At 47.9% G+C, this 24,075-nt stretch overlaps 8 protein-coding genes across 8 annotated transcripts; 2 read left to right on the plus strand and 6 right to left on the minus strand.

The window, feature by feature from the left end:
• Positions 1-37: 37 nt before the first annotated feature.
• Positions 38-2,189, minus strand: EDB82DRAFT_560117 (Alpha/Beta hydrolase protein). The gene has a single exon (XM_025729052.2). The coding sequence runs from the start codon at positions 2,120-2,122 to the stop codon at positions 431-433; it is 1,692 nt and encodes a 563-aa protein (XP_025583358.2). The 5' UTR covers positions 2,123-2,189; the 3' UTR covers positions 38-430.
• A 992-nt stretch (positions 2,190-3,181) lies between these two features.
• EDB82DRAFT_547565 (glycosyl hydrolase family 65 central catalytic domain-containing protein) lies at positions 3,182-6,418 on the plus strand (the record flags this gene model as incomplete). The annotated part of the gene is made up of 4 exons (XM_065609499.1): positions 3,182-3,231; positions 3,282-4,920; positions 4,970-5,257; positions 5,318-6,418. The coding sequence occupies 4 exons, from the start codon at positions 3,182-3,184 to the stop codon at positions 6,416-6,418; spliced, it is 3,078 nt and encodes a 1,025-aa protein (XP_065464281.1).
• A 178-nt stretch (positions 6,419-6,596) lies between these two features.
• EDB82DRAFT_528243 (heterokaryon incompatibility protein-domain-containing protein) lies at positions 6,597-8,649 on the minus strand (the record flags this gene model as incomplete). Its single annotated transcript, XM_025729054.2, has 2 exons — positions 6,597-8,229; positions 8,288-8,649. The coding sequence occupies 2 exons, from the start codon at positions 8,647-8,649 to the stop codon at positions 6,597-6,599; spliced, it is 1,995 nt and encodes a 664-aa protein (XP_025583360.2).
• Positions 8,650-11,124: 2,475 nt separating this feature from the next.
• Positions 11,125-12,266, minus strand: EDB82DRAFT_280143 (uncharacterized protein). Its single transcript, XM_025729056.2, has 3 exons — positions 11,898-12,266; positions 11,374-11,847; positions 11,125-11,322 (listed from the first exon to the last, which is right to left on the minus strand). Exons 1-3 carry the CDS (start codon positions 12,164-12,166, stop codon positions 11,265-11,267), a joined length of 801 nt encoding a protein of 266 aa, XP_025583361.2. The 5' UTR covers positions 12,167-12,266; the 3' UTR covers positions 11,125-11,264.
• A 1,144-nt stretch (positions 12,267-13,410) lies between these two features.
• EDB82DRAFT_510333 (uncharacterized protein) lies at positions 13,411-17,706 on the plus strand. Its single transcript, XM_025729057.2, has one exon. The coding sequence runs from the start codon at positions 13,532-13,534 to the stop codon at positions 17,381-17,383; it is 3,852 nt and encodes a 1,283-aa protein (XP_025583362.2). The 5' UTR covers positions 13,411-13,531; the 3' UTR covers positions 17,384-17,706.
• A 166-nt stretch (positions 17,707-17,872) lies between these two features.
• On the minus strand, positions 17,873-19,121 carry EDB82DRAFT_560119 (uncharacterized protein; the record flags this gene model as incomplete). The annotated part of the gene is made up of 4 exons (XM_065609725.1): positions 18,907-19,121; positions 18,416-18,850; positions 18,029-18,346; positions 17,873-17,995 (listed from the first exon to the last, which is right to left on the minus strand). Exons 1-4 carry the CDS (start codon positions 19,108-19,110, stop codon positions 17,873-17,875), a joined length of 1,080 nt encoding a protein of 359 aa, XP_065464282.1. The 5' UTR covers positions 19,111-19,121.
• A 762-nt stretch (positions 19,122-19,883) lies between these two features.
• On the minus strand, positions 19,884-22,024 carry EDB82DRAFT_539824 (uncharacterized protein). Its single transcript, XM_065609318.1, has 3 exons — positions 21,890-22,024; positions 21,587-21,796; positions 19,884-21,538 (listed from the first exon to the last, which is right to left on the minus strand). The coding sequence occupies exons 1-3, from the start codon at positions 22,017-22,019 to the stop codon at positions 20,040-20,042; spliced, it is 1,839 nt and encodes a 612-aa protein (XP_065464283.1). The 5' UTR covers positions 22,020-22,024; the 3' UTR covers positions 19,884-20,039.
• Positions 22,025-22,076: 52 nt separating this feature from the next.
• EDB82DRAFT_547569 (major facilitator superfamily domain-containing protein) lies at positions 22,077-23,825 on the minus strand (the record flags this gene model as incomplete). The annotated part of the gene is made up of 3 exons (XM_025729061.2): positions 22,077-22,489; positions 22,546-23,118; positions 23,174-23,825. 3 exons carry the CDS (start codon positions 23,823-23,825, stop codon positions 22,077-22,079), a joined length of 1,638 nt encoding a protein of 545 aa, XP_025583366.2.
• Positions 23,826-24,075: the final 250 nt, after the last annotated feature.

Consider the following 24,075-nt stretch of genomic DNA (forward strand, 5'->3'; position numbering starts at 1 on the left):
TTGGGAGGATCTTGTTGCTTACACCATTTCGGGGTAAGGAATGGTTGCCTCAGGCCAATACCAACTACAACATGTTTCCCACAATTAATCATTTGCAAGTTACTTTTCAAAGATTCAATGTTGCCGCAATTGTATATTTATAGTATTTCCAAGACTTCATATTCTTTTGCGGTGCCACCAAGTCAATAATACCGTCTGGAATCCTGATGACCCTCGGCGCGTGTTGCCGAAATATTCGGAGCCAACTTCCGTTAGACTTAAACCTCCCGTTGTCACAGACAAGAACATGTCGAGGGTAAAAGAAAATATGAGAAAATGCATGAATTGAACCCGAGTTAAATGTACCAGCAAGTTCGTAAAAAATAATCAATAACTCCAAACCATCATAACAAATCTCCTCAATATACCTGAGCAGTGAGCCATCTACTCATCATTCTTCTTTTTTTTTTTTCGCTTCAGCCTTCGTCTTAGTCTGTGCATTGTTGGCCCATTCGAAAGCAGTCATGTCAGTACTGCAGGTAGTGTTGACTTCAGGCATCTTTCCGTCGACAAAGTAGTTTCGGATAGCATGTATGGTGCAGCTCGAAGGGTGTGCAAGGGATGAGTGCCCGGCCCCTTCATGAACAACAAGTCGGCTTCCTGGGAATTTGGCTGCGACCTTCAGTGCGCTTTGTAGCGAGGTAACTGGGTCATATCTGCCATTGACCACGAGGATAGGGTTGCTAGTGTCAACATTGCGAAGCTTGTTGAAATCAATAGGCTCAACGGCTGAGAATTTCCATTGGGAGCACGTAACAGCGTCGGAAATAATGAGATCGGAAAAGGATGATTGTTCATAAAGTGCTTTGTAAATGGGAAAGAGATCATCAGGCTCGTTAGCGCGGTAGCTGGAGTCACCACACGCAATGGCAGGTAGGGCATATTCGGTTTGGGGGCTCCATTTTGAGGTCGGAATCAAGGGTGTAGGAGTGTCCGAGGGCTTAGGAGTGTTCGAACGCTTAGTAGTGTCTGAGGATTTGGGAGTGTCATTCGATTTGTGTCTCTTCAAGAATGCTTCGATCTGGGTTGAGAGTTCAGGGAACGAGGAAGGTGCGTACAACCCGGCAAGGATATTCTGCTTCATCGCGTAGGCTTCATCCCCCTCTTCTTCACTAGCAGCGTCGGCGGAAGCTACCTCAAGCTTTTCTTTGAAGGTCTCCAACAAGCTCTCCCCCGTGGTATTCTTGCCGTGAAAATCTGCTAAAGAGCACGCGTCCTTTCTAGACTTGACACAATCGTCAAAGACGTTGGCAAGAGACCTTTCAGTGTCTATCAAACTATCCAGCCAAGCGTTCGCAGCATAGTCGTCAGCGTTGAGGTTGCTATCAAGGACAATTCGTCCGACTCGCTTCGGGAACATGGAGGCTACGACTTGTCCAAGGACAGTGCCATAAGAGATACCCCAGTAATTGAGCTTGTCGCCTTGACTGAGAGCGTCGACAATGGACATCATGTCCCTAGCGACGGCTGTAGTTCCGTAAAACTGTCCCATGTCTCGGTTGGCTTCCCAGCACGATTCTGCAAAATCCGCACTCTCCTCCCACCACTTCGTCTTGACCAATTCCCAAGTATTCAGCCGTGGAAGGTTGTTGAAATCTCTTCGCTTAAGCCCTGTGGCATCTTCTCCAGCAGGTGGCTCAGGGCAAGTGAAAGGAATCGTACGGCCTGTGCCTCGCGTATCAAACCCAATGATGTCGTACTGATTACCGATATAACTGGACAATATAGGCCCAGAAACCAGCATGCTCTCAACACCAGAGCCACCTGGGCCACCAGGATTGAACAAAACACTACCCCTGTGGGGGGTTTTGGTAGCTTTAAAGCGGATCAGGTCGAGCGTGATGGTTTTGGTGTTGCTTGAGTTCGTATAGTCGAGAGGAACTTCAAGCCTGGCACAGTCGAAATCCTTTTGCGTCTCGTTTTGGGCTTTGTTTCCGAAATCCAAGCCGCACTGAGACCACTCGAGAGAAGATTCCTTCGAGTTGGCTCTGGCTGTCAAAGACGAGTAAATATTTTGAGGCAAATAAAGGGCCTGAGCCAAGTGCAGAAGCACATGGCCGAAAAGAACGTTTGAGAACCTCATGATGAGAAAGAATGGTTGTGGTGTTGAGTGTCTTTAGAATAATTATCAGTGGATGAGAGGAATGAGTTGAGTCTTCAGAATAATCGTCAATGAGTGAGAGATCTCCCTATTATATAGGCAAATATTTGAATAGCCTTACGGCCTTAATAACCTTATGATTGTTTACTTTTTATTGTTGTACTATTAGGTTTATACTGGAAAGGTTACTACGCTTTTGAGTAATGTTAAATTTTGAAGACTGGAAAAGCACACATTATAATAGACAGATATGTTTTCCTCCCAATGCCAGCCTTCCCCCATTGACGGCAACTTTGAGTAAAGATGCTGTCCTGGCCATCTTCAACGAAGTCTCCACTAAACCCCGGTAGTGTAGCAAGAGGAGATTGTCCATATTAGGTAGTTGACCTTTCTAGCGCACTGTAATATCTGAAACATCATAAAGTCGTGGAATTGAATAGATCTATCATCTTACTCACTTACATAATCCTTGCCTGAGAAACAATGGCTGCATCTGTCATGTCTGAGATCATTTTGGCATTGAGTTCTATCGGGCATCCTCTGCCGCCAGATCGGCTGATCTCTCCCACCATTTCGTACCATCGCTTGCTGTAGCTCATCTTTCACGGCTTAGCCTGGCTTTTTCCAAGTCCTCATTCGTTCGTCATGACTTTTGCCCTTCGTATTCCCGGAGCCTGAATATGCAAAAGGGTTGATGCGGGGAAGTGATGTCAGCCACGGATGTAGCGGACGTCGTCACGTTAAATACCTTGGCACATCAGATAATTCACTTCTCTCTTGGCATCTTTCTGCATTTTGTTATTAAGGAGGACCGTGGATCCAGTTTATACGCCTTGTTTCGACCCAGCAACCTGTCATCGTGAAAGCCTGGTAGTTAAGTGAATGTTGGAAGCGATTTGACTTGAGTAGAACCAGTAAAATGCTGTCATTGGTACGTGAGAGAATGCCAACTACATCATTTCTCTCTCTTTTTCGTTCGCGTGGCCTTTCTATGTATATGGCCTCAATGGGAGGAACCCACGTTAATCGCCTTTAAGCAGCATGCAAAATGCATCATCTTCGCCCTTCTTTCATATTTCGCCATTTTTACGGTTGACGCCAAGAGCTCGGATCGCATTGAGCAAGCCTTCGACCGGCACAGCGGTTCTAGTCATGCAGCCAAGACCAGCAACAACACATACAAAACGTCTTTCACTGGCGTCACCTGGGATGAGGACAATTGGATTCTTAGTACGACAGAACTTTATCAGGGTCACTATCAGACTCGCGGTTCAGTTGCAAACGGCTACTTGGGAATCAACGTTGCTGCGGTTGGACCATTTTTTGAGATAGATGTTGACGAAAACGGCGGCGTCATCAGTGGCTGGCCTCTGTTCTCAAGACGTCAAACCTTTGCGACTATTGCTGGTTTCTGGGACGTCCAGCCAAAAGCTAACGGAACAAACTTCCCTTGGCTCGATCAATATGGCTACGACAGTTTCATCAGCGGTGTTCCGCATTGGAGCGGACTCATTCTAGACCTAGGCAACGACACATATCTGGATGCGACAGTTGACAACAAAACTATTGCCGGGTTCAGATCTACGTATGACTTCAAGGCTGGGGTTCTTGAGTGGTCGTACAAGTGGACACCTAAGGGCAAGCATGGATCATTCGATGTCAACTACCGATTATTTGCAAACAAACTACATGTCAACGAGGCTGTCGTGGATCTGACAATTATTCCATCGGCCAACTCGGAAGCGACGATAGTCAATGTCCTCGACGGATACTCGGCAGTACGTACAGACTTTGTCAAATCCGGTCAAGAAAGTGATGGCGCCATATTCTCGGCCGTCCGACCAGTCGGCATCGCCAACGTTACTACCTATATCTACGCTCAAGTAACAGGGTCCAAATCGTTGGATCTGTCACGGCGTAAACTAGTGCATGACAAGCCATATGTGCATACAAATCACTCTTCCGTCGCGCAAACGATACCTGTCAAGTTCTCGGCTGGGAAAGCTATTCAAATCACCAAATTTGTCGGAGCTGCTTCTTCTGATGCATTTGATGACCCCCAAAAGACGGCAAAAGAGGCTTCACAAAAGGCCCTGAAAGATGGATACGATAAGTCTCTCGAGGCACACGTCACTGAGTGGGCAAGTGTCATGCCGGATGACTCCGTCGATAGTTATGCTTCCCCACAGACTGGCGAGCTTCCCGACGATGAGTACATTATTGACTCGGCTATCATTGCTGTCGCAAACCCGTACTATCTTCTACAGAACACAGTGGGCAAGAATGCGATCAAGGAAGTCTCAAACGCAAGTGTCAACGTTGATAGTATCTCAGTTGGTGGCCTTACTTCTGACTCATACGCTGGGCTCGTCTTCTGGGACGCTGATCTCTTCATGCAACCTGGTCTGACAACATCCCACCCTGAGGCAGCTCAGCGTGTAACAAACTATCGCGTAGCGAAATATGAGCAGGCAAAGAAGAACATTAAGACTTCTTTTGCTGGCTCCCAGAACAAGACCAAGTTTTCTTCTGATGCTGCAGTGTATCCGTGGACCAGTGGACGATTTGGAAATTGCACCGCTACTGGTCCTTGTTGGGATTATGAGTACCATTTGAATGGAGATATCGGAATAGCCATGATCAATCAATGGGTGACGAGTGGCGACACAGAACACTTCAAGAAAACATTGTTTCCGGTTTATAATTCGATGGCGAGCCTTTTCGATAACTTGCTTAAACCGAATGGCTCATCTTGGACCATCACCAACATGACTGATCCTGTACGTACTGATCTGCTTTACTTGACAAATACTAATGTCAATAAATTAGGACGAGTATGCCAACCACATTGACGCTGGTGGATTTACAATGGCCCTTGCTTCGGAAACCCTCATGCAAGCCAGCGAAATTCGTCGACAGTTCGGCCTGACCGAAAACAAGACATGGGACAAGAAGGCCTCTGATATACTCCTCATCCGAGAAAACGATGTCACTCTAGAATTTACAACTATGAATGGTAGCGCCATTGTTAAGCAAGCGGACGTTGTCCTCCTATCCTTTCCTCTAGGCTACAAGGATAACTACACGGATCAGAATGGGTTGGATGATCTGGACTATGTAAGCTCTATGTAAGGCTCGTACTAACGAACTGACGCTGACACGGTTGTATCTTAACAGTATGCGAACAAGCAGTCTCCCGATGGGCCTGCAATGACCTGGGCCATCTACTCCATCGTCGCTGACGAGCTCTCACCTTCCGGCTGCTCAGCATACACCTATTCTCAGTACTCTTACAAACCCTACGCACGCCCGCCATTCTATCAGCTTTCTGAACAATTAATCGACAACGCGGAAGCAAACGGCGGCACTCATCCGGCATTTCCGTTCCTCACTGGCCACGGCGGTGCAAACCAAGTTACGATATTTGGCCATCTCGGATTACGACTTATGCCTGATGACAGTCTGCATGTTAACCCTAACTTGCCACCCCAGATTCCGTATCTGAGGTATCGTACCTTTTATTGGCGTGGATGGCCTATTCAGGCCTGGTCGAACTACACTCATACCACTATCCAGCGACATCCAGAGGCTGAACCTCTCAGTGTCGCGGATCGTCGATACACGAACAAGAGTATCAAAGTCTATGTCGGACCGCAGGGAGATCCTGATCTTCATCAGCTCTCTTTCGACAAACCTGTTACTATCCGCAACCGGCAGATAGGCACCAAGAAGACTGTCAAAGGCAACTTGGCTCAGTGTCGGCCTGTCAAGTCCTCCAACGCATACGAACCTGGCCAGTTTCCAATCGGGGCTACAGATGGCGCTACTTCGACTAAGTGGCAACCTTCGAAGGCCGACCAAGTTAGTTATCTGACAGTGTCTTTCGCCGAGAAGGATCTTGGGACTTCCGTCAGGGAGTTTTACTTCGACTGGGCTCAGGCTCCTCCCGTAAACGTAACAGTGCTCTTCCACAACAAAACCCTCGATAACCCAGCCGAGATCCATGCACTATATGGTAAAGACAAGGACTCAGGTTACCAAGTTGTTGCTTCAATAAAGAAGCTGAGACAGTCGGATCCCTACGACGTAAAGACCACTAACCTGGACGCCGTCGTGTTACCTACGGGAAACACCACCAATGCCACTCTTTTGAAACCTGTTCCATTATCTCGATATGCCACATTGCTGATCTATGGAAACCAAGCTCTGAGCGATGTCGATAAGAAAGCTAAGAATGGTACTGGAGCGACGGTTGCTGAGTGGGCAATCCTACACTAAAGAATATTAATCGAGCCCTTGTGTCAAGAGTGAATAGTGGGCGCAAGTCAATTGTTCGGCATTGTATTCATGCACTCTAGTAAAGAGGGACGTGTCTGGGCTTTGTTTCGGAATTCCTGTGAGAGAAGTATGTCTTTGGGCCCAATAGCATAGCAATTCATACCCCGTACTTATCTCTTTATACTAGTTTAACTTCAGTCTCCTCCACGTTGTCGAACCAATCCATCTGATATAGCTGAAATAGTCCTAAACGCTTGAACGTCCCATAGTCCCTTTGGCAAAGCATCAACCCCTCTTCAAGTGTAAGCTGCAAACACCAGACCTTTTCAGTACTCTCATTATCAAAATCGAACATCCCCAGCGCTACAAAAAGCGACATATCTTTACTCGGGATTCCTTGATTGGACTCCTTGCGTCCGAGAAGAACTGGTCGTCGCATATTGCTCGTTGGCCTCTTAGACTGTTTGAGTAGGGAAGCGATGAAATCGCTGGACGGCGTTTTCGAGAGGACGATAGCTTCTTGGATCTGTCCCAAAAGCTGCAACTCGCAAGATGGCATGTGTAGTTTATCAGCTCCACAGTGGGTATCTACTGTCCAGAAGACGGGCTTTTGTTGTTTTGGCCTTACAAATGACTCTCCACTCTGACGTCTCGTTTCCTTCCTCCGGAATTGCCGCAGTTGCAGAGGCATAATGCCGCCTTGGATGGAAGCCCAAGACCAAGAAGGAGCCCTGATGACCGGAGAGGGAGCAAACCTGGTGGGTAAAGGTCTAGTTGCTGGCCCGAAGGCGTTGGTGACCCTATAACCAGGCCTCCACAATAAACAACGAACGAGGTCGCACTCCCAGAGACCTGCAAGGTATCTTGACTCTAGAGCTTCGGAGATGGGCGCAGCAATGGAGGCAAGGGCAGCGAAAATATCATGAGGGTTCGATAACTGACGTTTAGAAAAGTCCACCAAGACTGTATCCCAGAACGTAAGCAACCTGTCTTTTTTCAGCTGTGAATTAGCATGAGCCCCGTTTAAAATGCCGTGGAGAGACATGATCTTGTCTTGTTGGTAGTTGTAATCCTCTGAGTAGCCAGAACTTCGACACATGAAGATAAGTTGCTCCTTGCCGAAAAAGACAATCCTACGGCTTAGCCTCTTCTCCTGACAACACCATCCACGAGTTTCAGTGATTCCATTATGCCCAGACCTGAGCGAGCCAACAAGAACAGTTCCAAGTTCGCCATCCCCCTGGGGAAACTCGCAACAGGGTGCATGCTGTTTGTATCGATTAGCGATGAAGGAATTGCGAGCGTCGTCTGACCTCCCTGCCGTGAGGGTAAGGGTCGCGTTGCCATAGACCCTAGCCATGAGCATTGATTCATACTCCCAATCATCCTTGTCGCCCTGAATGATACACAAAGCATCAATCCAGATATATTGGATGCCGAGTTGTCGAGATAAGGCTATAGTATCGCGATGTGCGGCCACGAGCCGAGATTCATCGACACCCTTCAACATTCCATCCATCGTGTCGCGGTTGAGAGTAAAGGTGTCTGTAGCAGGTCCCCAACAGTAAGACAAGGCAAGGTAGTTCTGCTTCATGCTGGGGCTGGTGATGACGAGTCGCGGACGCTGTCCTTGGTTACCCACATCGATGACCCTTGTTGGCATCTCGTACGTCCCTTCAAAACGGCAGGCTCGATGAGACTTCGTACATCTCCCGAGAAAACCCCGGATCAAGGTTATATAGGAGTCGGGCTCGTTTTCGCTTGTGCAGATTCGTCCAGGTGTTCGCAAACATGCTGAAGTTCCTTCCTTCCTACACAGCCATTCAGCAAACCTCCCAACAGAACTCCTTAGTATGGGACAGATCCTACCCATAGACGGCTAGGTTGATGTAGTCGAGGCCATGACTACTTTCCCTCACAGAAGTGATGGGGTTATATCTCCCGCATGACACAATGATTCGCGGCTGTCTTGAAGTAGGACCGTTGTCCGTGAAATGGATGTAAATCCAGATACCTGGTTCAAATTCGGTCACGCCTTCTGGAACTTCACCTCCAAGGACAGATTCGATCTGAGAATCGGTCCACTCTCGTCGGAAGTCTGTCCAGCAAAGATGACAGAAATCGCAGCCATCGTCGGCGCTCCTTTTGAGCGACGCGAGGTTTGGGTGGAATTCCAGGTAGTAATGATCCTGGCTGATAGTAAAAGCGCGGCAAAACGTGCAGCGAGGCATGGCAGGTGGGATTTTCTGCGTGTAAGGGCTGTTCAATTCGTCAGAAGACTCCTGCGATTTGGTATTCATATGTCCATGTCAGATTGTCGCTCAAAGAGGCAACGAGATGTTTACATTCTCCAGTGGCTCATCATTACATAACCGCTATGACTAAGTTTCTGTCAACCTATCTGAGTCGAACAAAGTGCCTTACGTTTTTTATTGTCCGGGAATTGGTTTAGAATCAAGCCACAGTTTATTAATAGACTTGCCACTTGAAGAGTATGGTGAACTCAGTAACACAACTCCTCTCAAGGTAAGGATGACGAGTCTGACAACTAGATAAATTTCTAGGGAACTTGCAAATTGTATCGATAGTATTAAATATCTAATATAATAACTATTTTTTATAGATAGAGATAAAATTCTATTAGTAATTAAAGATATATGCATTTTAGTTATAGTTATTAATAATATAAACCGAGATATTAAAAACCTTACAGATCTGCCATTCTTTCTCTGCTTGGCTCTGGGTGAGGCTCGTATCGCTGGCACTACAGATATTTAAGCTATAATCTCCAAGTACCTTAGCACGTAGGGAGGTCCTAACATCCTTGCAGCATGCCCCTGCATGACGGTTTAAGTTTTCAACAGCCGATCGAAGAACACCGTAGGATAACTCCTTTGAGGAGTAAACAAATTTGATGGTTTTCGGCAAGGCCATTTCTTGAATAATCCAAATTCGTCTCCACTATGGAAGGCTAAGCAACTCGGCCAATGCCTGGAAGTGTGGTTTGCATGAATCTGGAATGTCCGCTCTGAGACCTTCGATAACTGAGAAGCATGGCATCTCGTGTAGGTGAATACCCTCAGCTAACATTTGCAACATCTCAATCTGCAGCTTGTCATGAGAGTTGAGGTCGAGTTTCAATGGCCCTCTGATAAAGCCAGAAAACATAAGTAGTAGGTTCCGAAGACTCTTTAAAGGATAATAGTCTTCTTGGGTGGCCGATCGGTATGTCAGACGTTCTTTGTTGTCAGAGCGAAGCGAAGAGGAGTACTTGCCAATACAAAGCCCATTTTACAAGAACAATTACGATCCAATACGTTACGATGTCGTAGAAAGAGAGAACATACCAAGCTTCGGCCGCCCAAGATCTACACTGGTGCGGGTTGCGGAAACCGGTTATGTATCCCAGCTTTTCAGCTCTCCTGTTCGACTCTAGGCGTGGGGGTCTTTCGAACCAAGTGAATACTAATATTCTACAGGCTATGAAGCACACCATAGCCTCAAATTACGAAATAAAGCTCGGATAGTTGCGGTTCATCTCCTTTCCTTGGCACTGCCAGACAATATGCGGCCATTCCCATCCCGATGCCTACGTAATTCAGAAGGCAACAACTGCATTATAGTAGTCATGACCATACATCCTGAGATTGGATTCATCAAAAGCTATGTTGTGTGACAGCATTTATCAGAAAGACATCGCACATGACCTGTTTCTGTCCTCCCACATTTAACATCGTGGTCCCGAAAGTGCACTCTTGTGACCAATCCGACCAATACCCAACCTTGAATTAGTTATGCATATATGACTGTGTTGTTGTAAACTTCCTTCTATGGTGGGGGCCTCAATATTGGAATGGCTGGGCTTGGCAAAGTTGTAGGGACTTATTGAAAAGCCTCTTAACGGATTTGTACTTTTTGCGTAGTTTATAAGCTGGAAATCAGATGGGAACGGCAGATCTTGGCCGGGTGCCAGATACCATAGCAAGCCGGAGGACCCCTAGGACAGTATCGCACCCTTGTTGTCGCAACGATATCGAATTACTTGGCCTTACAATACCAGAAATTCTATTAATTAATATGTAATGACCGTTTGGAAACCTACTCAAGGACAAGAATAGGCTTTCCCATATATGTGTGTGGCATAGGACGTTTGCAGTCAACCCCCTATAGTCTTTTGAGGTAAATCCCCAGTCATTCAGTAATAAGGTGGGAATGTTTTAAGTTAAGCTTACCTACACAAGCCTTGGCTAAGTACATATATTACAGGCTTCCAAAAGGTCTGCACGCAAAGTCACACAGAGCTTCGTAATTGTAGATCACGGCCAGCCACCGCAGCCTTGTTGTCTCTTCTCCCACCAAGTTCAGCTCGTTTCAGCTCAGCCAGTATACACACTAAGGCAAGTCTGACTGCATAATTACGAGCGCGACCAGAAAGCAACACCCACACACTGATATACGAGAAGGACAATGCAGCCTATTTTGAGGTTTTCCGCCGCGTCCAAGAGGTAGTTTGGAACCGAAGGCTGATATGAACCTCCGACATCAATCGCAAAAAGGGCCACGGGAACTTGCTCGGGCTGGCCCCTCAAGATGCTTGAAATGGCGATGTTATGTTGATGGTATGATGGATGGGCAGGCGGTGAAGACGAAGAATGAATGAAAAAGGTTTACAGTGATGGAGGATTGCGTGTCTCATTCCATATACAAGGAGGATTTATATACTTTTTTGAGAGCTATCTATCTTGACTAATGCATTATGGATTTCATTTAATTATTAGAGCACTTCATCCCAAGTGACAAACCCCTGATTACTCCCTCGCTAACATTGAACCTCATGATTGTACCTTTAGTCGTCCAGCTCCGCGTATGCAAGGCTGTTGTCCTTGAAACCCCAGTTACCACCCCTATCAATAAGTCAGTATAACATCATAAGCGAACATGAAAGAAAAACGTACTCGGATTTTGACCCGTTCTTAAGCCAACAGTTTCCATTTTGTGTGCCCTCTGCCGCAGATTGCATGAGTCGTGAGAAGATAATACTCCTACATCTCAATCCGGTGTCGTTTTCGTCGTCCTTTTGGTTCATGTTGCCGCAAGCTTCCATGCAGTCGTCGATAGTATAAGCAAAGAGAGCAAGGTAATCAAAGACAACACCTCCTTCTTTCGCTCTTTCACCCTGTGGCACGTTCACACCGCACCACCATTTGAACTCGTAACCATTGTTGGCCTTGTATATTGTCTCATCGTTCATCTTTTCAGGACATTCCAACTCCAGGCTCACCACTTTAGAGGGCGACTTAGGGACATAGGGGGCTGTGTCGTTATCGGATGTGCTGTTGTCGAATGTCGGGCAAGAGGTGGGTTCTGCCGTTGCGGAGGGAGCAGATGCAGATTCGGAATCTGCTAAAGTATCCGCTGAACAATCACTACTGTATCTTTGGGTTAATAATTGTCGTTGATGGTCTGGTGCACGACATACGATTTGTTCGCCAAAGCTGCGCCCAGTCCTCCGCCTACACCAGCACCGACGATGATGGCAGTCAAAAGAGCGACCAATCCAGCAAATGCCCACAGTCCTAGACCAAAGGGTGGTCTCTGTCCCTGCGGAGCTGGAGCTTCATATCCGGCGGGGACGTAATATTGACCATTTTGGTTATATCCTGCTACCTCAGGAGCTTTGGCAGCTTGCTCAGCATGTGTGTCCACCTGGAGACCATCACTATCCGGAAGATGTTGATGTTGACTCATCGTAGCCTGATCCGCGACTCGAAACTCGATTAAAGATCGTCAAAAAAACAAACGCGAGATTGAAAGGATGCTGAGAAATGAAGAAAGAGGGCGGACAGGGACCACCAGCCAGAGCCAGGTAGCCATTGGGGGCACAGCTCTGCGCTTTTATAACGACGATCGCTGCAACATTAGGTTCACTAAGAGTAATGAGCCTGGTTTCAAAAAAGGCATTGCAGGCTCTGATCTGTAAGCTGACCATTCGAAATCCGCAAATCAAGGTGCATTTTGGACCTCATGCTGCCAGGCACCCCTGCGAAATTAAGAGCGGGTAATCGCGCAGTCGTTAATGTGACACCTCGAGTAAAGCTTGGTGTTCTGGGCAGGGGGTGATTCGAAGAATTATCACAGAATTGATCTTTCGTCTTTGGGAAATAGCTTTGACTCGTCGACATATCGTTTTCGTTGACTGTCGTTCATTGTCCCGAGTGTTCAGCCTTGTTACCCATTGCACATGCTCAACAGCCAAATTGTGGCTCTAGCTCTAGCGTAGTATCAATGCGACATTTAAGGCTAGCCCTGTCTGCCTTGCCCTGTAACAGAAATGTCGGTAGTTATTCGGTGACAACACGAATTTGTATAGGGTAAGTGCTGAATATTGGCAATTAAGTCACCCAACTGCTAAATCTTGGGTGCCACAAAGCTAAAAAAGAAGTGAAAGGAAATGTGAATTGAGAAAGGCAGCTTGAGGCTATGCTCGTCATTTGGATCAGGTTTCAATTCCGATCACTGTTGCGTGGCATCGTATGTTGGCATAAAACAGGAACAACCCTGGTTTCTTTCGAATCCTTCGTGCGGAAACTTGGTGTAGCGCAAGACTATCCGAATAGGTCGAACCGTCGTTGAAGGAATACGGTGGGTATGTCAGGGGTCGTTAACGGACGCCAAGGTATGCTAAGCAAGTGACAGACCGACTTGTCATATGGTGTTGAGGTTGGGACAAATATGCAACCAAGTAACTGGACAAGGAATGTTGACGTCCCTTGTCCAGGCTTGCTGGGAGGTAGCCAGCCGATGGCGTTCGGAGATGTAGTGGCTTCGGGATCCGAGTTTCTTGAGTCATGCAGATTCAGGTGGAGACGACAGCTGCCTGTCTGCCTGTGTAGGGTAGTGATGATAGAGGGACGGTTGGTTGCCAAGGTGGCCACGTGATTATCCTGGCATTGGACCCACATGAGCTCAACTCGGACTCGGCTTCCCAAACACCAAATCATATCGATATCAGGGCGACCGACATCGCATGCACGACAACCCATTGAATATGCCATTGACGGTCCATTGAGCCACTCCCAATGGCGTCTCGAGCGCCTCTAGACACCCGCAATCATGTATAACCGCGAATCTAGGATAATGCGCAAGCTCCTGGGCAAAGCTTCAACCGAGACCCCCGCAGGCGATACCACCAATCTCTCTATCACGAGCGCACCCGCCTCTACCATTGCCGCCTCGTTCCGACCGCCGAAATCCCAAGACGCCGTATACAAAGCAGGAGTCCCGATACTAGCCCTCGATGTATCCCTCGATCGAAGAGCTGCTGTCCTCGGTAGCGGTCACATCCTCAAAACAGTGATACTCGACGATCCTACAAACTTCAACTTCAACTTTCGCGAAGGGGTGGATCTGAGGGCTGTCATAACTGCTCAACCTACTGGTATTAAGGGAAACCAAGCCGCTGATCAGCTTAGTATACGTGATGTCAAGTGGCATGGTACCTCGACAATATTCACAGCTTGCGCAAACGGGAAGATCTTCTCATACGATGTCGCTCGAGTCGGAACAGGTGCGGGGGAGCCATTGGAATATATACAAATGCAGGAGGATTCGCGGCAGGTCAACACACTGGATGTCAATCCGCATCTCAAGAGTTGGTTGCTTTCAGGAAGTCAGGATGGCATGGCACGCGTCTTCGATACCTCCTCGCCCATTCAAGGCCGTGGTGGCATCACGTTTCGTCAGCGCTTCGCACCGCTGAAATGCATTGATTCAGTTCGACAAGTCAAATGGTCTCCCAAGGTTGGGCATGAAATGGCCTGCTGCACTGAGGGCGGAGTAGTGCTCAAGTGGGATGTGCGGCAACCAGCCAGGCCACTGCTGAGGATAAACGCGCATGAAAAGGCTTGCGCATCTATCGCATGGCACCCTGATGGTAATCATCTTATCAGTGCTGGTCGAGATACAAAGCTTCATGTCTGGGACCTTAGTAGTACAGCTGACAAACGGCAAAAGCCAAGGTGGTCTGTCACAACGCCTGCACCGATCTGGACTATCGCGTGGAGGCCAGGATTATGGTCAGCGACAGCGCAGAACAAACGAGTCGCACAAATAGCAGTTTCATATGATGACAGCAGCTCGCGCCGTTATGGAACTTCAGCAGTACATGTTTGGGATCTAGCTCGACCAACCATGCCGTATAAAGAGATCGAGCGATTCGACATGTCACCAGCAGCCCTATTATGGCAAGATCAGGACATGCTTTGGACCGTTGGACAAGACGGGCTATTTACGCAAAGCGACGTCGCATACGCGCCCAAAGTCATCGATCGCCAATCCACTTCATCTGTAGCATTCTCACCCAAAGGTGATGTGATGATGTTTCTTGACGAACGATCTCACTCAAGTCATCGACCTCGACCCACAATCACACACCATGCCGAAATAGTACCGCGTGGGCCTTATGGCTCAAGCCCAAACGCCCCGATGTTGAGCATTAGTCGTAGCGATTCTGAGGAGGATGTTGTGGGCAGCTTTCTCGGCCCGAGACGACGACTTAGTCGGAGGAAAGCAGGAAGATCAAACTTCAGCACGACACCACCTTCTAGTTCCAGTCTTGCTGATGATAACAAGCCGTTCCTTGCGCTCGACCAAGCCATCAATGTTACAGGGCTCTTCAAGAGTCAGCAAACGATGGCGTTCGGTCGTTTACCTGCTGTGACAACAACGCAGATGTACCAGTACCTCTCAGGATTGTACCTTGAGACGCTTCAGCATGAGCTGCCATTTCAAGATGGGAAACCGCTAAACAAGAGAGTTGGAATTATAATGGAACACTATGCCCGTGCAGCCGAGAGCGTTTCCCTGTTTCGATTGGCACAGACATGGCGTATCCTGGCTTACACGATTGGAATACTACTCGATCGTCGTGCTCAATACCATCTTGACACACGCCTTGGACGCTTCCACAGGGTTAGAGTAGAAGAGAAAAAAGGAAGTGGATTGTTAAAGCCCGTTGACTTTTACAATGGCAGTCGAACACCCGGCGACGAGACGCCCCGACGGGCTCCCCCAAAGGCAGGCCTCGGTGGCCGAAATCTTAGCACTCGATCTCTCCTAGCGTTGGGCTTTGAGAGTACATCCAACGTAGCGACTCCACTTGCGCGACCGGCTGATGCCGCAGATAACCAAGTTGGAAAAAAGCTGGCAGCTGTCTCGGAACCTGATGAACTGAGTCTTGGGCCTGGCATAAACGACAGGTTCGAAGACACCCCCCGACGGCATCCGGACCCCGTCTCCGATGTCAGCCCTGAACCCCAAAGCTCACAAGAATCTAGCACTGAAGGATACGACTTTTATGGTGCTGAAGAAGTCTTACTCAAGGCTGTCGACGTTCCACCTAAGAAGAAAGAGCCTCTATCGTTGGGGTCCGCGAGCCCCCAAGCCCCGAAAGTCACACGTCATGATTCGGACGAAAGTTTTGCTCAGATGTTTTCTACTTCTGATGCGACCAAGCAACCGCCATCAGCTTCTAAGAGCAGTGGTCAATGGAAGTCTAGTCTTGCGAGACATGCTTCAGATATGGATAAGGAATATCCAAGTCACATACGGGGCGAAGAGGTTCATCCTTCACAAGACACACCTACATATTCGCCTAAAACGCGCAGCAAGGAGCTAACGACTGATTCCCCGGATGAGGTCTTTCTAATATCGCAGACCACCATGGGCACCGACGACTCATATCCTTCGCAGACCTCGGAGCCTATAGAGTCTGAAGACATCTCCCCCAAAAAGCCTGAGCTTCAATCACTTCCTACCAAGGTGGAATCCCCACAACCACAAGTGCTGGTTACAGCAAGTCATCCTGGCCGATCTGCTAGCCCTCTCAAGGACCTATTACCTGTTCGCAAGGACGTTCGACCTCACATCGTAGAAACAGACTTCTTCCCCTGGGAAGATGATCCTCTATGGCCATTCCCGACCGTCACTTCAGGCGACTCACCTATAGTATCGCCTCTCGATCCTTACAACTCTATTGTAGAAGCCTTACATTACGAATCTTGTACTTCTGCCCTCAATGCGTCAGCAATCATCCTTCTACTCAAGCCTCTAGTGCCGGAATATGTCATCGACTATCACCAGGCGAGCGGTGTGTTGCGACAGCACCATTCACGTTTGATGTCAATGGGTCTCTTTATCGAGGCGTCACTTTTACGCAACCTCTGTGTCCAAGGATGGCCGGAAGGTCTTGAGCAATGGGGCGAGAACTACACTGCCATTTTTACGCCAGCACAGCAGAATGGAAAGGTCAGTTTCTTCTGCTCTACGTGTAGAAAGCCCAGGGAGCTTGACCCGAAGAATGGACCAGAAGGGATTTGGACATGCGAGCGCTGTCGCTCTATAATGGCACCTTGTGCTGTTTGTGGTCACCGAGATCCAACGCAAGCAGACTTCACTCCTATTGAAGTTTCCACGGCAATGGCATCGTCGGGCTGTTTCCTTTCTGAGTGGTGGTACTGTCCCACTTGTGCTCACGGCGGCCACGCTTCTTGTCTCCAAGCATGGCACGCATCAATCGATGCACCCGACTCCAGCAATTCAGCCACCTTCAGCGATGGATGCTGTCCTATGGATGGATGCGGTCACGCCTGTCTACCAGGTCGCTACCGTAGCGAAACAACAACCGCTCGTGCTGATGAAATTGGTCGCGCGACGGTGGAAAAGACTCGTGCTAGGGATGATCGGGCACCTAGTAGCAGTCGCCGCTCAAGCCCTCGTCCAGGAACAGATCGTTCTGTCAAGAGTGATGGAAATGATATACCCCAGAGTAGAGCAGTCGGTATGGCGAGAGATGCATTGAACAACAAGACCAGTGGCGGAATTTTGAGTTCGAGTCCTGGTAGAGTTGTCGCTACGGGGGAGAGGGAGAGAAGAAAGAGTGTGAAATTTGCAGGTACAGATCGTTAGTGATGATTGTTGCATATTCGCGGACTGCTTTTCCTGTTTCATTTACAAGATACCAATTCAATCGTCTATTATCCCTTGTTCATATTCGCGATATTATGTGGCACAAGTGATTATCCAAGGGCCATAGCCTCGATTACTTCCCAACCGTCAACCCTGAGCTTCTGGCAGCTGTGAAAGTGATTCAAGACTATAGAAAACACATCTGTGACTTGACGGGCCCTCGACTTAGCATCGGCCTTGAGGTACAGAGCCTCTGTAGTTAAGATATCAGCTTTAAACATACAACCGAACGTGTGCTATAGGTGAAACTTACTCGATGTACCAGCCCTCAAACCAAGATTCACACCCTTTAGGGCAGCTCTGAAGAAGATAATGCAACATTCCCTCGCATGTAGACGGCTCAAGCGAAGTACCGCTGCCAAATTCGTTGCGGCCCATCCAGCGGATTGTGTGAGAACCAATCGGGGTATTAAAGCAGCCATACTTTACCTAACCAGGCCGATAGCCGTAGCTACCATCACTATTATCCTTCCCATCACACCACTGCTTTAAGGAATCCCAAGCAGCCTGATAATTGTCACCCCATGCCCAACCGTCGTTGAAACACTGAAGCTGCGTTGAGGGTTTATACCCTTGAGGACGGACACAGACATCGGCGTTTGCCCAGAGTCCGTCACAGCCGTTGGTGATTGATGTGTGCCACTCTCCTAATCTGGTAGGCGCGATACCGTACTTGGCAGCGATCCAGGCGCAAGTCTGACCCTTTTCGACAAAATGGAACTTTTCACAGTTATCGATCATTCCGGGCTGAGTAGGCGAGCGAGTTACAACGCCTGTTTCAGGGCTCGTGGGCGATGTATTCTTTGTGGTGGTTGGCTTTGGGCGGACGTAACCGATCGTCTGCCAGCAAAGCCATGTGCCGGCCCATATGTCTGTACAGTCTGACCCAACAGCTGGATTCCACTTTAAGATATCTTCGAGGGGTATGGAATGGTATTATGTAATGTACTTGCATGTATTTCCCTTCTACACTTTGTAGAAGTGACTACAGTTGTTGACCATTCCGGTCTGAGTAGGCAAAGGGGTTGAGACTCCATTTCCAGTAGTTGTAGTTGTTGATGAGGGAGTGGGAGCGCTCTCACCAATAACGCCAATGCATACATAGATATGAGCCCAAATGCCTGTGCAGTCGGATCTAACTTCGGGGTTCCATTTCTTGATATCATCTTCCGAGATACCAAGCTTGTTGGCGATGTTGTCACATGTCTGGCCCTTCTCAGCCTTGTGGAACTTGTTGCAGTTTTTAACTATTCTAGACTGGACGGGAGAAGGTATTACGACGCCGGTTGGGTTGGTGGTAGTTAGAGGTGGCGGAGTGGTGGTTGTTGGTTGAGGACCTTCTGGACCTTCGATACAATAGGATCGGCCAGTGATATAGTTACCACAATCTTTGGTCCAAGATGGGTTCTGCATAGAAAATTGACAACGGAGTTACGAGAAATATTTCATGGAATAATACTTACCCATCGAAGCCAGTCTTCCAGACTGATTTTGAAAGCTTTGGGCATTTCCTTGCATGACACCGAGCCATCGTTGTCCCACCAGAACTGGCATTGGAGATCTGGATCATGGGGCATGTTAGGCTCAATGTCCATTAACTCGATGACTGTGTGGGTATCTGTTGGGCCTGGATGTGAAGTAGTTGTGCTGCTGTTGGTGTAATGCATGATGCCAGTGGTCGTGACATATGGCACGCACAGCATGAACATTGCGTATATTCAGGAGCATCAAAGCTCCCATCACAAAGCCTGGGTGGAAGTTGTAAGACCACATATCTTAAAAGTATTCGGCGTGGTAGTTAATGGATTGTGGGTATGATTGTTCTGTGTGTTGGGTCGCTGTACGGCATGGATATGCTTGAGCTTTATAGATCTACTAATGCTGGAGCTTTTGTGAGCAGAGGACTGGGGTGGTTGCTTGAAGTTGAAGGATTTCCAGGAACTATCTCCAACACCAGAGTGGAAGAATACCAAAGCGTCGCTCGCCATCAGACCCCGTTGTCTATCGTAAATTAGATCATACGACTTGAGGATCGTTCCGAGGTCATTTGTAAGCTCCCAATTTACTGTCTGTCAGTCACGGCCAGAGAGCCTTGTGCCTATCCGGATGTGCAACTAGACCACTGACAAGGCTCAGTATATCCTGCGCCAAGCCTTATACCAGGGCAGCTGGACTCGATGACTTTGTCTTTGCACATTAGGATGGAGGTGGCTGTGAGGCTTTTGACAGCAAGAAAGAGTTTAGCTCTTTCTTAGTTACCAATGGCGTTATGTGTTCTTCATGATAGTTAGATGTAGTCTGAAACTCGACACAACGTAGTATTTAGTAAATTGACTGATCACAATCCCTTGTTTGTACCTCTATTGCGTGATGAGACAGTTACATATGGAGTTATTATGTATTTCACAAATGTGCGTCATTCAATAGAGTTAAGTCTACGGACTATGGAAGTCGCAATGAAAAATGAACTTGCGCATGCTGATCTAATGAAATCTTTCGCTCGGATGTGTCTAACTGTCCGTTTGCACAGTCAAGTCGCAACAGCCCAATACTTCGAAATCCATATCTAACACTAGCCTCCTTCCCAATAGATATCTTAAATATCTTGCCTGACTGCGATGTCATAAGGAGTGTCGTACGCGAAGTCGCTAGTGGTAAACTCCCACAGAATACATATTCTACTTTCTTTTCCATATACAACCCCGCTACAGGTCCCATCTTGACCGCAAGCCTGTATACAGCCAAGGAAGCTGGCTATTTCGAATTGTTCGATCGAGGCAGAGCTAACATAGGCACCACAAAAGATCTGGAAAATGTCACCGCCGTCTGTCAAAGGGTTGTCAAGATCTTTGCAGGTTGAAGCACTAGAGGTCTCTGTAGGTGCAGCTGAGGTGGTAGTATCTGCAACAAGAGCATCTGTGGTAGTGGTTTCGAGAATAGGGACATCTGCGGTGGTGGCATCTGCGGTGGTGGCATCTGCAGTCATTGTACTTGCAGTCGTGGTAGTAGTGTCGCCGACGATAGGATCCTTGAGTGCAACGTCGGAAGATCCGACAGCCTGAGACGTTCCACCAATAATTTGGGAAACTGTTACACAAGCGGAGTTGAGTCTATTGAATTCAACCCCCACACATGTTTCAATCTCAGAGCATGCCTGCATGCATAAAATGAAGTTCTCGGCGGTAAAGAATCGAACAGGCGCAAAGCCGTTCGTCGTGGTATCACAATAGAGAGTGAAAGTAACACCATTGGAAACTGTATACGGGTTGTCGGTACTGGTGCATTCAGGTTTGGGGGCGTTTGAGTTAGTGGCGGAAGCATCTGTGGTTGCGGTAGTCGTGTCAGCGATGACAGGATTCTTGAATGCAACATCGCGAGTGTCGTTATCCTCTGCCGATCCTTCATAGACATATGAGAACAATAAACACGTGGAAGTCGGTCTGAAGAGTTCTGCCGCCACGCATGCTTCATTTTCCGAGCAAGCCTGCACGCACGAAATGAAGTTGGTCGACTCAAGTTGTTCAAGTAGAATAGAGCTGACGATGGTATTGCAAGCGAGTGTGAAGGTTACACCGTTAGAAGCTGTGTATGGGTTGTTGGTATTGGCACAGCCAGGATTGGGGGCGCCTGAGCTCATTGTAGTAGTATCTGTAGTCGCGGTACCAGCAGTCATGGTATCAAAATCTGTGGTATCTAAGGCTACAGAGGTTGTATCATCCGGCCAATCTGTGGTGCTTGAAGAAGAAGTGGGACCTAATTCGCTTGACGGATCGACAGTATCGGTAGCTGAGATTTCTGACTGCGAGATAGACATGGTAGCTGAGATCGACGATCCAGATGGCCCAGTAGTCTCCGACAAGACTATATCAGATGCATCAATATCAGACGTTTGGGAGGATGAACCAATCGATCCAGGTTGGGATGTAGAATCTTTAGAGTTGGATGAGGTGATCTCGACTGTAGTAGCATCCTCTATGCCAGAAGTGACCTCAGAATCAGGCTGTCCAGGCGTGGTTGTGTCTTGAGAGATAGTCTCAGAGGCTGTCGCAGTCACATCATCTTCGCCAACGAGTTGGCCATCTTGACATCGTGTAACTGTAATCCAATTAGCATGTGTAAGTAATGTGGAAATAAAGATATTACCGTCGTATACAACCAGTTCGACAGGTATACACCCGACAGGTCCATTGGTAAAGGTCACATAGACTATACCATCAGGGGTCTGACAGAAACCGGCCTGACCGTTTGGCAAACCTGAGTTCCTGAACACAAGCCGACCAGAATCTTCAAATGTCTTTGTGATAGATCCACTAGTAGGGAGATCTTGGCCAGACAACTCCTTGTAACTCTCGCCTGAGAAGTGGATAGGTAGGTAGCTGTAGGCATTAAGGGCAATATAATCGACGGCGCAATCTCAATCACCGGAACCGATCGCAGGGGTCCTACCTACCTCGCTCGGTTCTCTGGATCCTGTATGAAGACTGTTACCAATCTCCCAATCAGGAGCTGAGGGATATTGAACGGGAGGGCTTCTACCATGGACAGGTAGTGGTCGACTTAGAGGCCAAACAGGCATTTTCTTGAGGTATTGATGAAATGTCTATTGGCATTATGTAGATAATAAAGTTAGACTTCATGCAAGGACACCATTGCGAAACGCAAAACTGCGCGCCCTCTTTCCAAAGATATACATGGGAACTGTAGCCATACTGACTGCAATTGTAATACCACCGACGACAAAAAATGCATCCCTCACACCTTGAAGTGCGATCCAATCGTTCATATAGAAGGTCATTCCGAAGCCGAAGATATTCTTGGCAAAGCTCATCATGGCGAATGATTCTACAGCCTCGTGGCGATGGGAGTCAACCACATAAGACACAACACCCACAACTCCTAATTGGATGCCAAGGTTGATTAATCCCAAGCAGAGAATGACAGGGATGGGCCATGGTTCAGCATTGGCAAGACTTTGACCCCAGCCGAAGAAACCACTGGCACTGAGTGTTGCCAGGAGGGCAAGAATTGGAAGACGAAACTCCGGTTCTGCAATACAGAAATCAGTCTATAACCTCTACTACAAGCAGATAACATGTACTTACCATAAACTCCCTGATTTCTGCCCGCCATGAACTTAGCTAGCCCATCTACCATCACACCAGCCAGCGCCGTTGCAATAAAAGTTCCAACAAAGGATGAAAGATTTGTTAACCCCACCTGGGCAACCGAAAAATTGTATGGAGGTGCACTGAATATTTGAGATTGAGTATTGGCCAACAGAACTAACCAGTTAATGCAGATGGTGAACTGGAAGCATCCCCAAACGACCACAGGAGACCCGAGCATCTTAAATGGTGCGTAGATACTATAAGTAAATCCGGAAGAATCCCAGTATCCGCTCCAGGGTCGTAGTGTGTATATATATGCATGCTTTCCCGGAATAGTCATACTATCACGGGCTGAAACAGTGTTTTCAACCTCTGATACAAATTCCTTTTTATCATCAGCTGCCGAGTGTTTCTTCGTGAGAGTGTCGCCTAGGGTAGCTGAGTCATTATCGCGTTTATAGGTTGTCTCGGGCATGAAGAAAAAAGTGAGTAAGAGCTGAACGCCAAAAGCACCAGCCATGGACCAGAGGCAGGTCTTGTAGCCGTATGCGTTGATGATGGTACCAGCTGACAGCAGAGAATTAGAAATGACACCGTACCAGTGAGGACAATCTAGACATACAAATTGGCGAGGCAAGGTTTATACCGCCGAGAACACCAAGATTGAAGATAGCGTTCTGAAGACCCCTTTGATGAACAAACCAGACATCAGAAATTGACGCAGGAACCAAGGCCTCCATAGGAGACATGCAGAGTCCTTGGATACTACGGGAGACGGCGAGGGAGATGAAGTCTTTGGCCACTGCGCTCCAGATAGTTGTGACCAGCAAGCCCACTGTGGTGAAGAGGTAGACTGGCCTCTTGCCGACCACCATGGCCAACGAGTTACAAAAGAGGTTTCCAAACGCCAAGGATATGAGAAGGGAGCCGGTGAAGCCCAAAGTGAATCTCTGGAGAGGTACATCGAATTCTCCAGCAAGAGGCACCATTGCTGGACATAGAAGGGGTCCCACAGCTCCTACAGAACCGCAACCGATGATTATGGAAACAGTAAACATGTGTTTCCTCCATGCTGGCCAGTTGAGGGGGTCATTGGGATCATCGGACGGTTGAGGAACGAGAACAATCTTGCCAGTAGGGTCATGCTTGAGATTAGCATGATTGCCTGTGGTGGTAGTGGCCTCTTCAAAGCTGCCAGGTAAACCCTTTTCACTGAGAAAGGATGTCCCAGGGACATCTGCGAGGCGACGATCGGGAAGAACCCCCAAACCCATGATGAGACTAATCGATTTCACTAGCAGTACAGTACTAAGTTGGGAGGTATGGCACGGTATCGTGTTATCTCGTAGATGATATAGAGGATGGAGATTGTCAAGAATCTGGGGCATTTGTACATATTTATGACTACTTAATCTTGACAGTTTGGATCTCGTTAAGGTAACACGCAGGATATAGAGACAGCACTGCAGTCAACTTAAACTTGACTAAGAGCTGAGTGATAGATTGGGAGTGCGGGGAAGTCCA

This window comes from Fusarium venenatum (assembly GCF_020744135.1).
Source record: "Fusarium venenatum strain MPI-CAGE-CH-0201 chromosome Unknown EDB82scaffold_3, whole genome shotgun sequence".
In the NCBI taxonomy this organism is placed as follows: Eukaryota; Fungi; Ascomycota; class Sordariomycetes; order Hypocreales; family Nectriaceae; genus Fusarium; species Fusarium venenatum.